The sequence below is a fragment of the Protopterus annectens genome, chromosome 1.part1, assembly GCF_019279795.1.
Source record: "Protopterus annectens isolate FY-2018-M chromosome 1.part1, PAN1.0, whole genome shotgun sequence".
In the NCBI taxonomy this organism is placed as follows: domain Eukaryota; kingdom Metazoa; phylum Chordata; order Ceratodontiformes; family Protopteridae; genus Protopterus; species Protopterus annectens.
The window spans coordinates 1,016,437,199-1,016,449,843 of NC_056726.1; the positions used below are offsets into that span (position 1 = coordinate 1,016,437,199).

Below are 12,645 nucleotides of genomic sequence, written 5' to 3' on the forward strand. Positions count from 1 at the left end.
GGAAGGTTGGGCACCAGGCTGGCAACTCAACACCATAAAACTCCACTGCAAAGCATGAGCAGACAAGTGATCCACTGTGGCAACTCCTAACTGAGAAAAGCCGAAAGAAGAAGGTAGGTGCAAGCGTGTGTGGGTGTGTCTTCTTTGAAGGCTGTGCACAGGGCTGGCAACTCGACACCATAAAAATTCACTGCCAATCATTAGTGGACCAGAGTTCTGCTATGGCAACTCCTAACAGGGAAATTCTGAAATACAAGAGAGAGTCAGAGACAGGTTTAGGCCTTGTGAGCTTTCTGGAGGTAAGGTCCAAGTTGTAAGAGGTGAATGTTCTATCTAGAATGGCCTTGCAGTACCCAAGCCAATTTAAATTGTAGTTCTCCATAATGGTACACATTTAATGTTTAATATGAGGAAACATTGCCAAATGTGACCAACTAACTATAAAAGATTTGTAGGGGAAAGGGTACTTACAAATTATTACAACCAGATTTATAAAGTGCTATAATTTGTCTATTTTCTGCAGGAAACACATTGCCTAACCTAAAATGGGGTCAGTAAAGAAGTCACCAGTAGTTTGTCACAGCAGGAATGAGGCAGGCAGAGCAGAAATGTTGAAAGTTTGTACTTCTGGCTGCTGCGCCTCATTTCTACCGTAACTCTGCAGTGGCTTTATAGTTCCTGCATTCTTCATTACACTGTTAACCAAGGGGAAACTGACTCAGGAAATGCACAGTGTGGTTTTCAGGGACAGTACTCACTAAAAGCGAAAGCATCTGAAAGGAACAGTGACTAGCAGCTCGGTGCTTGCTCAGGGAGTAATGGCTTTCTCTGCAGTGGCAGACTGCTTTATAAAGGTTGCAGTCCTGCTTATGGGTTATGACCATTTCCAGTGCAGAGGGTTGTATGTATCCTAACACGTTCTAAAATAAATGGGTTTGACTTTGTTTGTATTACTGTGTAAGGGTGCTGGGAGGGTGAAGCCTTTTTTCTACCCATAGAAATGCAGGCTATCCATACCCTTAGCCTTCCCCCTGCCTCTAAGCTCAATCCTAAACATTGCTTATAAAACCTCTTTCTGTAACACTGCCACTATTCACACAAATCTGATCTTAATGTAGTGTTAAGGTTTTGATCTGTAGCTTTTGCAAATGTCTTTTCATTGGTTTTGCTTTTTGCTAAACTGTTCTTGAAAATGTTGGCATCAATCAACTGTGTTTCAATGCTGTTGGCCCCTAACACAAGGTCTACACATTACCTTACTGAAAAAAAAAAAAAAAAAAAAACTCTAACAGTACCACTATACAAGACACACACTTACATACTTCACAGACACCATTGTATTCAGATCATGTAATATTTTATGTATATGTCAAAACTGGTGTTAAATGTGGAGCTTTTCTCCCTAGACCTCTGCAGAAAAAAAGGTTTATATCCCAAATGGACTTTCCCAGTCAACAGAGATTAATAAATAAATAAATGTATTATAGTGAGGGCGTGTGTGTGTGTGTGTGTGTGTGTGTGTGTGTGTGTGTGTGTGTGTGTGTGTGTGTGCGCGTGTGCATGTGTGCGCGTGTGCGTGTGTGCGTGTGCGGGCGTGCGGGCAGTTGGGCATGGGGATGGAATCCTTAAACCTAACACAGCTTATTACTTATAAGACAGAAGGTGCGAGATGATTTATTTATTTATTTATTTCATTTTACCGCACTTATTTATGTACCTGTGCCTCATTATTCTTTTTTTGTTATGCAATAACCTTAAATACCTAGAGACTGATTACTACTCACTGTAGGTTCACTGACAGAACGGAACTTGGAAGTAGATGACATGATGATATGGAGAATGGTGGACATCCTATGTATCCAAGAAACAAGATGGAAGAGCAGTGCAGCAAAGCCACTTGGCTTGGGATCCAGAGTCTACTACTCAGGAGGGGTCAGGCGAGGACAGGCTAGAAATCGTGTTGGAATTGTGGTGAGAGACAGGCTTCAGAATGCAGTAAAGGATACCATCAGAATTAATGATAGACTCATGGCAATCAGACTCCATTGTAATGATAGGACAGTATTCATAATCTCAGCCTATGCCCTACAGCAGGGTTCTGATAGTGAGGAAAACAGTGCATTCAGACAGCAGTTGCAGGACCTGCTAGATAAAGCAGGACAACATGATTTGGAGTTGAAAATGGATGACTTGAATGCACATATCGGGTCAGATAGAACAGGATATGAGGACTGTCTGGGTCCACATGGATGGGGCATCAGGAATAAAAGAGAGGCCATTCTAGACTTCTGTCTACCAAATGGCTTAACAGCAGCCAACACATGACTCAGAAAAACAGACAGCCTCAACATCACATACAAGAGAGGCCAACATGCAACTCAGGTAGACTTCCTCCTAGTAAGGAAAGGGCACTCTGGTACATCAGTGATTACAATCTCATTCCCAGTGAAACACTAGGCCCACAACATAAACCAATGGTTGCCACAATATGGTGCAAGCAGTGGTCACAGAAGGCTCTAAGGTCAATACAGACCAGGCTAAAGACCTTGACTCGAGAGAACGTGTAACATTTCAAGGGATTAATCAGGGCACTAGCACTCCAAGAAGAGGAGGAAATAGGTGGATTTGAAGACAAATGGCAATGCCTGAAACCAGCATGTGTGAGGACTACAGAACAGATATGCGGTTGAGCCAGGTATGAAAATAAGGTACATAAAAGAAAGCTGGTAGTGGAATACATTGAATGAAGAGAAATGGGGACAGTTAGCACGATACCCTAACTCCATGTTGAAAAATGTAAAAAAGGGGTTGATGATGATTATTTATTGCACTTCAGTTACTATCTTTTTAAATTTAAAACAGCAATTAAAGTGAAGAGTAGCAACAAACATTTTATACTTCAAATTATCACTTCTCGCTAAACTGCAGACTCACTATTAAAATATTCTTTTATGTCCTTCTAATTAAATTACTAATTAGATAATTAAACCTCACAGAATGCCTTTGGTGACATAACTTGAGGTTGTCTAGTGATATGCAGATTATTTATTGAACTGCAATTATCAAATAAAACTAATATAAAATGTAATGAAAAGAAATAAAGCAAGTAAAACAAGTCTTGAACTAATAAACATTAAAAAGTGCAATATTACAATACCAGTTTAACTTAACTACTGAAACTGAAATCATATGCATATGTACTCAAAATAGTTACATTAAGAATAACTCCATCAAATACTACTATTGTAGTCAAACATAATTCAACGAAATGTACAACAGCATAAAATCAGATAATGTAAAAACAAATTTTAATGAAGCAGATTGCATTTTTTTTACTTTCATTATCCATATCTGTGTATTATCCAGTACCTGGTATAAAACTGATGTATATTTTTTCTGATAGTGTAGGCATAGATGTCTATTTGGCATGGTCCTCAAAATTTATTCTTTATGTATTTATTTGTTTAACCCTTAGAATTACAGTATAACATTAAAGACTAGACATTGATGGAGATCATATGCAATGAGTTTAGCGGTGGAGTCTTCTCAAGAAAATATAAAATAATCTGTCGTGGTTATTTTTCAAAAATGTAATGCCATATCATTTCATAAGAGAGTTGTGATTTGTTTTCTTACACCGCAATGTCCCTGTCTAACTGAATGATGTTCAAATAATCTAAATATTACTAATAATCAATCTTTTAGCTGGGAAATGCAATATTCTTGCAAGCATTCTCAAATCCTGAAATGACAGTAATTTCTATTGAGATTTTTTAAATAACCAGTTCCACAAGTCTGCAGACATATTTCCAGATGCCTTACATATATTGCAGGAAAAGTCTTTTAGAACTTGAGAAAAAATTATTTTGGGTGAACACATAGGGTAAGTTTTTTTATAATTTTCCCAGTAAAAGCAACCTTTTTGAAAACTCCAAGAACCCCACAGATTTCTGTAGCGACATATGGTCTGAACCATACAGTGTGGCATATGTTCATAGATGTATTCTGCCACTGCTACAGCATCTAATTCTCGATCCTTGCTTTCCATGAGTTGTCGAATTTTGTACTTATCAATACATTCTGGATTGACGCTGTATGAAATGACAACATTGACATCTTTAAGTGTGTAAGTGGCAAGCTGACTTGGACCAATAATATGACACCCAGTATTATGAAACCATCTGTCTTTAACCTTCTCAGAGAAGGAAGTATTACTTTGCTGGTTAAATACAAAGACACACCAGTTAACCCAGTAATATTTTTTCTTTAAGAAATCATGAATGAAATCAGCAAACTGCTGGTTATTCTGTTCACCTCTTTCTCTCACAAGAATATGTGTATCATTCTTTGCTTGTTCGACAAAGTTTTTAATGCATTCATCTACTACAGATTTCATTTTATTCTCAATATCTTGTATTTTGTTGTTCCACACCTTTATTTTTTCAGTTTCATCACCTCCAGAGATGGTTGCATAGCCCATCAATGCAATCAAGCCAATGCAGAAGAGTTCTTTAAGGCGAGCACACAGATCCTCTATCACACGCCTGCTCTGCCGTTCATGTTTCAGGGCTATGACCAAAATGGACTCCCCAAAAGTGCTATCTCCCATGACTGCACTACAAAGACTATACAGGTTCTTCTCACCCCCACTCTTACTGAAGTGATCTAGAAATAAATCTTTCTTTACATTTCGGTACTGAGGCTTAGCATTAAGGATATCCATAAACTTGCGAAACTGATTTTGGATCGCTTCTTCTACTTCAAAGTATTTGAGATCTATTTTGCTTTTCTCAATTTCCTGATTGATATTTTGAATTTCTTCTGTAATGGAGTCAAGTTTGTCTCTCACTATTTGAAATTGCTCCTTTATGTAGTCGGCCTCACCATTGTCTATATTGTTCAAGGCAAGTTGTACAACTGGTGATACTATCTCCATAAAAGGAAAAATCTCACCAACGACACTCGCAAGTGCTTCTGCACCTTTTTCAAATATTTCCATTACATGTTCAATTGTGTCTTTTTTATCAGCCAGAATTTTACCCATCTCTGCAGCCAGAATTTTACCCATCTCTTCAGCCATTGCTAGATGTTTGTATTCAACAGCAGACTGGTTAGATTTAAATCTTCAGAGCCCAAGGAAATGCTGTGTGGTGTGTAAATATTTATTAGCACTAAAAGGAAAATAAAAAGAAGAAGCTGTGTTATGTGTCTAGATAATACTGCATTTTCATAAATATTGTTTTGATAGATCCATTTGTCATTGATATTAGACTTGTGAAACAAGCATTTCAGATTTAGTTTCGTAAGCAAACATAAGCTTTAAGAGTCGTCATCGTCACCCCAGGTAAAAAAAATGAACTTATACCATGCTCTTGTATAGTTAAGTGGCGCACAATTCAAAGCTATTGTTTTTTCTACAACAGTGTGATTAGTAGAAGTGACATAATGTAAGATTTTGCTTGTTCACACGGGCAAAACCTGACATAATTAGAAAGAGCAGCGGTTTGTATTAAGATTGTTTTGTTATAACAGCATGCATTAGATAGTAGTTGCTGTTACTGATTCAACTTGCTGTCCCATACAACTGGACAGAAGTAACTTATTTCACTAGATTATGTAGAGGTCAGCCGTTGCATAACCTAATGCAAAAAGTAATGCATTCTTATTCTTAATTTACTTTTCCAAACCTCAGGAGTTCATAAACTTACCAAATTATGCAAACGCATGTTTAGTGCAAACACCATACCCCTTTTGTTATAATCATCTGCTTTCCTACTTCAAAATATATTTTTTTGTTACTTCCCAAATCTTTCCAACACATATAGAATGAATTTTGCATTGTGATTTATAGATAAAAAAACAGTGTTGCCATGAATGGTACACCTACGTGATTTAGAGACATGACTTCATGACCTGAGGAAAAAGGAGCAGAATATTTAAAAAAAGCTGGTGCGGTATGGGAGGAAAGAAAGCATTAAATTAAAACAGCAACACAAAGATATATACATATATATATATATATATATATATATATATATATATATATATATATATATATATATATATATATATATATATATATATATATGGGTCTACTTCATTTGATCGAAAGACCATTTCACCTAAACCCATTTGATCGAAATTTCATTTGATCAAAAAACAGTATTCAAGGCAAATAACAGGGATTTGTCCCCCTCCTCAGTGTCGTGTGACCCTGGAGTTGGTATATATAGTTAGAGGGGATGTGGGGGGTGAAGCCCCCCACCTAGTTTCCTTTAAAAGATGAAAATAACACAAAAAGTACATATTTTTTTATTTTCTTCTTTTAAAGGAAACTAAATGAGTTTTGCCACACTAACTATATATACCAACTCAGGGTCACATGACATTGGGGAGGGGGACAAATCCCTGTTATTTGCCTTGAATACTTTGGTTTTATTCAAATCAAATCAAATGGGTTTAGGTCAAATGGTCAAATCTAGTAAATGAAGTAGATATATATATATATATATATATATATACATATATATATATATATATATATATAAATATATATATATATATATATATATATATATATATATATATATATATTACTAACAGTACAGAGATATAACAAAATAGCAGCTATTTCACTGTCTTTGTGCAACAATCTAACCTGACAACATACTGTTAATGATTATGTTTGAGAAGAAATAGTCCCAAAGATTTGTTACAGCTTGCTTCATTTATGTCTTGGTTATTTGCCACATAACTGACAGCTAATGCATTACTAATTCTTGGTAACTTAGCTAAATAAAATAAATGCCTTTGCATTTGCTTTACAGAATATTTACAAAATTGAAAGAAAATAATTCACTGCATCAGATATGTAGTTTATACTTTGTATATTGTGGTATTGATTTCAACTCTGGGCCTGGTGAAGTGGAGGAAGGTACGGTTTGAGGAAATGTTAAATCTGATGGCTGTGACCTCATCTGAGTAAAGAGTACAACAAGTGGGTGCTGGGACTGGATCCTTTCCTGTAAGTGAGGTCAACAAAGTGATTAAGCATAACTGCTAGGGCTCGGGTGCAAGAATGGGAGTGGACAAGGTCTGTCCAAAAATGCCGTACACCCTGAGTATTGTTCGTGTTGTTATTATAATAATGGGGTGTGCTGGGGGTGTGGGTAATGCTGGATATACCATTGTTGTCCGTGATTTGGAAGCAGAGGGGCCAAGGACCAAACAAACCATGTCATGCAGCAACATTACCAGAACCAAAATTATTATTGCTATTCTCCATGAGATGTCTGGCATCGGCAGTTCTGATGTACTGGCGCCTGTGCAGTACATCATTTAACATTAGAGACAAGCGAAAAATAAACAGATTCTTATTTTAAAACTATCTCACCGTCTGTATGTATTGTCTATAAAGCTAAAAACAGCTAATAAAAAAAGCAGTAATCTTGCTTTTAAAACTTGCTTTTTTTAAACTCGCTATGTTAAATGGGTTTTGGTTAGCTTGGGCAGATAAAATAAAAAATAGGAGGAGATCTCCGTTGCTTTTTTTAAATCGCTATGTGTTAAACCCATTTAACATAGCGAGACATGTTTAAAAGTAGTTATACTAATGGAAAAAAGTCCGGGCGACCGGACCTTTTTCCATTAGTATAACTCGATTTACAATGTGCACACTGGCCAATCAGCATGCATGTTTTGGGGGGGGTCATGGTATAATAATATAGTTATACAGTATTATATGGATTGCTTGGATCACAGCCTATGGAGTAGAAAACCAGGGTATTCATGCCCATTATCCAAAAATCCAACCCAAAGGGTAAAACGATCACACAGACAAACCATTTAGTAAAACCAACAAGAAAAACTTAGCAAAGCTACAGTCTTCACTGTGTAATACATTAACCTCTTATAGTGGAGGGCCATGGGATATATGCAGATGATTATGATGAATGGTCAAACTGTTTCCTGATCAACACAAAAAAATTGACCAAAGCACGTCAACCATTCATTCTAATGAAAAACAGCAGAGTGACACACAGCATATTGAAAAATGAAAGAAATTTCCTTTTCTGACATACTGCCCATAAACCTACCACACATTCAGCTCAACTCAGCTTTGCCCCCACCCACTTTAGTAATATATGCTAACCATAATCCTGACCCTAACCCTAAACTGCAGCTTACCTTAAAAAGGCCCTTTCCATAACACTATAACGATACAGGATAACTCAGACACTCAACACACACACGCACACACACACACACACACACACACACACACACACACACACACACACACACACACACACACACCTACATCTAATCTCTAACACTCATATTCCCACACTTATGAAATCTGTCACTTTATATAACCGTTTCCTTAAATGTAAAACATTCACACTCATGTACACTACCTCCCTGCCCTAGCATATACTTTTATCAACCAGCATTTACTTTTGTCGACCAACCAGAACTCGTCCAAGTTAGCAATTGCACAAATGGCCTTTTGCGGACTTCTTAGAGCTGCTCATTTATGTTGCAGAAATGTGTGTTGACAAAGTCACATTTGTAACCATGCAAATTACTCCTTAAGGATTTACAGTGTTTTATCTATGTAGCCATTAAATTCTCATGACTTTTCTACTTTGTCTTTTTTATGACTTTCCTATTGCATTCAAGCCAGTAAAACCAACCCCCCCAGCTGTAGACAAGATATGTTTTGGCTTTTTTTGACCTCATTAGTACACCATAAGTGGGTTGTTTTTTGTCTTTATGCTAGAAAAACAAAGCATAACATAAAAGCCTGATGAATATAAAGATTAAAGTGCTTGCAAACTATTGCAAATGGCATTAAAACCAAAGGGCAAATAGGCCACACAGACAAACCATATCATAAAATGCACAAGAAAGATCCCACAAAGCTAAAGTTTTCACTGTGTAATATTGTAAACCTCTTGTAGTGGAGGTCCATGGGATATATGCAAAAGATCCCTTAAGTACATACCGGTATGAATGCAACAATAAAGACTTAAAAGGTAAGAATAAGAATTCATGGGTAATCAGAAGCCATAGGTAGGTAGGTAGGTACTAGGCTATCTGCCCGAAGGCATTTATAAGCATAGCCAGAATGTGTTGGCTTTCGCCTCCCCCTTAGATTAGTTTCCTGTGCCTCTGTCCAGCAGAGCCATTGAAGTGATCCCTGGGGTAAACTTTCTGTTTCCCATCCACTCGTTAAGGTTTCTCTTAAAGAGGGTTAGCGAGAAGCTCTGCCTATGTAGATTGGAATCTTGTTCCAGAGCATGGGAAGTCTCTGGGACAGGAATCAATCCCTTCAGCACATCCTATTTATTGTTGTGGTGAGGTTTAGATCCCTGGAGTGTGTGGCTCGAGGGGATATGGTTTTCTTTAGGTGGAGCATGTCCATGAATTCTGGGTTGGACATTGCCTTGTATGTCAGGCAGAGATCACCTCTGAGTAGGCGGTATGCAACGAGTACAGCTGGAGTTTCTTCTGTCAAGCTGCATAAGGCATCTGCTTGTGGCCAGTGATCCTCTTGGTGAGGTACTTCTGTGGTCTTTCCAGTTGTTGCAGGTGTCTTGTAAGGTACATCCCAAATGGGGCATTGTACTCTATGATGGGTCTGATGAGTGATGAATAGAGGGGTCCAATGACCTCTTTCGATCTGGAACAAACCCTTTTGTGATTAGGTGGGCCACATAGAAGGATTTTCTAACCACTTTGACAATGTGATTATCAAAGGAGAGGTTACTATCTACTTGGGTTCCCAGATCCCTTATTACATCTTCCGTATTTAGGGGGCTACCACCTATGTGGTAGTTTTTGGGTACTTTGTTTTTTCCAAAAGGGATGACTATGCACCTTTTGGCATTTAGCTTGAGGCCATGGTTTTGACACCAGGTATCTGTCTCAGTGAGACCCTTTTGGAGGATGTCTGTGTCATCCAGAGAGTCAATTATAGCCCCTAGTTTGCAGTCGTCTGTGAACATGGTCAGCCATAGTCCTCCTGTGCTTTCCAGTACCTCTGAGAAGTATATGCCGAACAGGAGGGGTCCTAGGACTGAGCCCTGGGGAACGCTACTTGTAACCAGTTTAGAATCAGACCTAGCTCCCGCAACTCTTACCATGTGGATTCTATCCATGAGTCAGTTGGCAACCCATCTTGTGATGTAGGGGTTTATGTTCAGGCTGGTGAGCTTGTCTATAATTCCTGAGTGGGGAATGGTGTCAAAGGCCTTTGCGAGGTCTAGGTAAGCTGTGTAGACTACCTTTCCTTCATCTATAGCCTTGGTAACTGTCTCAAAGAAGTCCACCAGGTTTAGGAGGCATGATCTGCCCTTAACAAAGCCAAACTGGGTAGGATCCAGTGTTTGGAGGTTTCCAATGTCTCTGTTAGTGAGATCCATGATGATGTGCTCCATAGCTTTGCAGACCAAGCTAGTCAGGCTTATAGGGCGATAGTTCCCGGGGTGAGTTTTGGCTCCACCTTTGTGGAGTGGAATAACCGTTGCTGTGCACCACTCTGTGGGCATGTAGCCTGTGGAGAGGCTGAGTTTAAACAGTGTGTTTAGGTGAGGGGTTAGTTCATCTTTGAGCTCATATAGGACGCAGCCTGGGACACCGTCCAGTCCCATTGATGCTGTATTTTTGGCTTTGGTGAGGGCTGTTTTAACCTGAGTGTCTGTGATTTCAGGGGCACTACATTCTTCTAGTACAGTTATGGGCCCTTTTGGGGGTGAGAGGGGGTGAAGTTTGCACTGAACCTGTCTGCCAGGATGTTGGCTATATTGGTCGGTTCAGTGTATTTTGTGCCATTCTGCACTAACTCCGAGCAGATCTGAGAATTGCTCTTAGATTCTTCATATAGCTAAAGAATGCCTTGTAGTTATCTTTGGAGTCCCTGGCAATTTTTCTTTTGAAGCTAGCCTTGGATGATTTTATGAGGAAACATAGTTTCTTGCTGATACTGATCAGGAATGTCTTCCCTTCTTGGGATTTTACTCTTTTCTGTACTAGTTTTCTCCTTCTATTGTATAGCTTGTTTATGGCAGAGGTCCACCAGACTGGTTTCCTTTTCTTTGAGGAGTAAGTCTTGGTTTTGTTTGGGATAGCATGATCCATGCATTCTTGTAGGTGCCCGTAGAGTGCATTAGTAAAGGATTTTGCAGCTTGTATAGCATTATCCTTTAACATGGGGGCTTTGAAACTTCCCACCTCGGTCATAAGTAATGTGAAGTTTGCTTTTGAAAAGTTTTGCACGGTGGTTTCTTTGACCAGGGGTGGTGGTGGAATGTGGATATCCAGCGTGATTAGCCTATGGTCAGATCTAACCAGCGAGGGGTTGACCTCCAGTGTGGAACACTGTTCGCCCATGTTGTTGATGACCAGGTCCAATATGTTGTCACCTCTTGTGGGGGTGTTGACCAGTTGTTCCAGGGCATTTGAGTTTATAAATTCTAGGAAATTTTGGACAAGGGAGTTTTTACTTGAGTAGTTCTCCCAGTTAATGTTTGGGTAATTGAAATTACCCAATATCAGGGTGTTTGGTAGGAACTTTATGTTTCCCAGTTTTCCCAGGAATGCAGAGTGGGGGTCCTGGGACATGGTGGGTGATCTGTATCAAGCTATAATTTGAATAACATTTTTGCCCATTGTTAGTTGCACGTGGATGATCTCTGAAGCATCGTGCTGTGCCACTAACCTGGAGGTGTGGGTATCCTTGATGAATATGGATAATCCCCCACCTTTTCTATTTTGGTGCAGGTTTTGTGGCCGAAATGTATGTTATGAGTTATAGCCTGGTAGTGCTGTGGTGCTTTCTGGAGCCTTAAACCAGGTTTCTGTTAGTGCACATATATCGATTTTCTCCATACTGAGGAGTGCCTCGAGTGTATGTATTTTGAGGTTTAGACTTCTGGCATTGAGTAGCATTACCCTCAGTTTTTTGTTACTTGTGCTATTTAAGGTGGTGGGTTTGTCTTTTGACCCTTGCCTAAAAAGGCACTATGGGGGTGGCAAGAGCCTTGGCCAGTATTTGAAACCCTAAGGGTGACAGGTGCAAGCCGGCTCTAGTGAAGCAGCGTGGCTTGTCGAGCATGTCATCCCAGGCTGACAGACACTGGATCCCCTTTGAATGACACCAGAAGCTTAGCCAATTGTTGAAATTGATAATTTTTTCTCTATACCGTGGTATCATTCTTGGTGAGGGCAGGATGCTACTCAGGGTCAGGGTCATACCGGCCTGGGCTATGTGATCAGGGAGCTCCTGCATGTCACTTTTCATGTAGTCCAGGGAGGTACAGCTCAGGCCATTCACACCAACATGGACAATGACAGAGTCATATTTCTACTTGTTCTGGAGTGACCTGAGTGCTTGTGTTATGTGGTGGGTCCTGTCACCTGACAGGCAGCTAACAGTAACCTTCTCCTTGTTCAGCCTAGTGAGTGGGACATTAGTGTGCCTAACTATAGAGTCACCTATTACTAGTGTGTTGTGTATGTTATTTTGCCTTAAGGGCTGTGATTTTTTGGCACACTGGTTTTGTGAAGTATGTGTTTCATGGTTTTTGTTGAGGGGTGGAGGTTGCTTGGATATCTGCTTTGGAGGTCTCTGTTCATAGTTCA

At 39.2% G+C, this 12,645-nt stretch overlaps 1 protein-coding gene across 2 annotated transcripts in view; it reads right to left on the bottom strand.

Moving 5' to 3' along the window:
• Positions 1–3,291: 3,291 nt before the first annotated feature.
• Positions 3,292–12,645, bottom strand: part of LOC122808774 — a 36,795-nt gene continuing 27,441 nt past the window's right edge. For both annotated transcript variants that reach the window (XM_044079807.1, XM_044079815.1), the window contains exon 2: positions 3,292–5,171. In XM_044079807.1, coding sequence (XP_043935742.1) covers positions 3,761–5,080 — 1,320 coding nt within the window. In that variant the 5' untranslated portion in view covers positions 5,081–5,171 and the 3' untranslated portion in view covers positions 3,292–3,760. The remainder of the gene's footprint in view (positions 5,172–12,645) is intronic.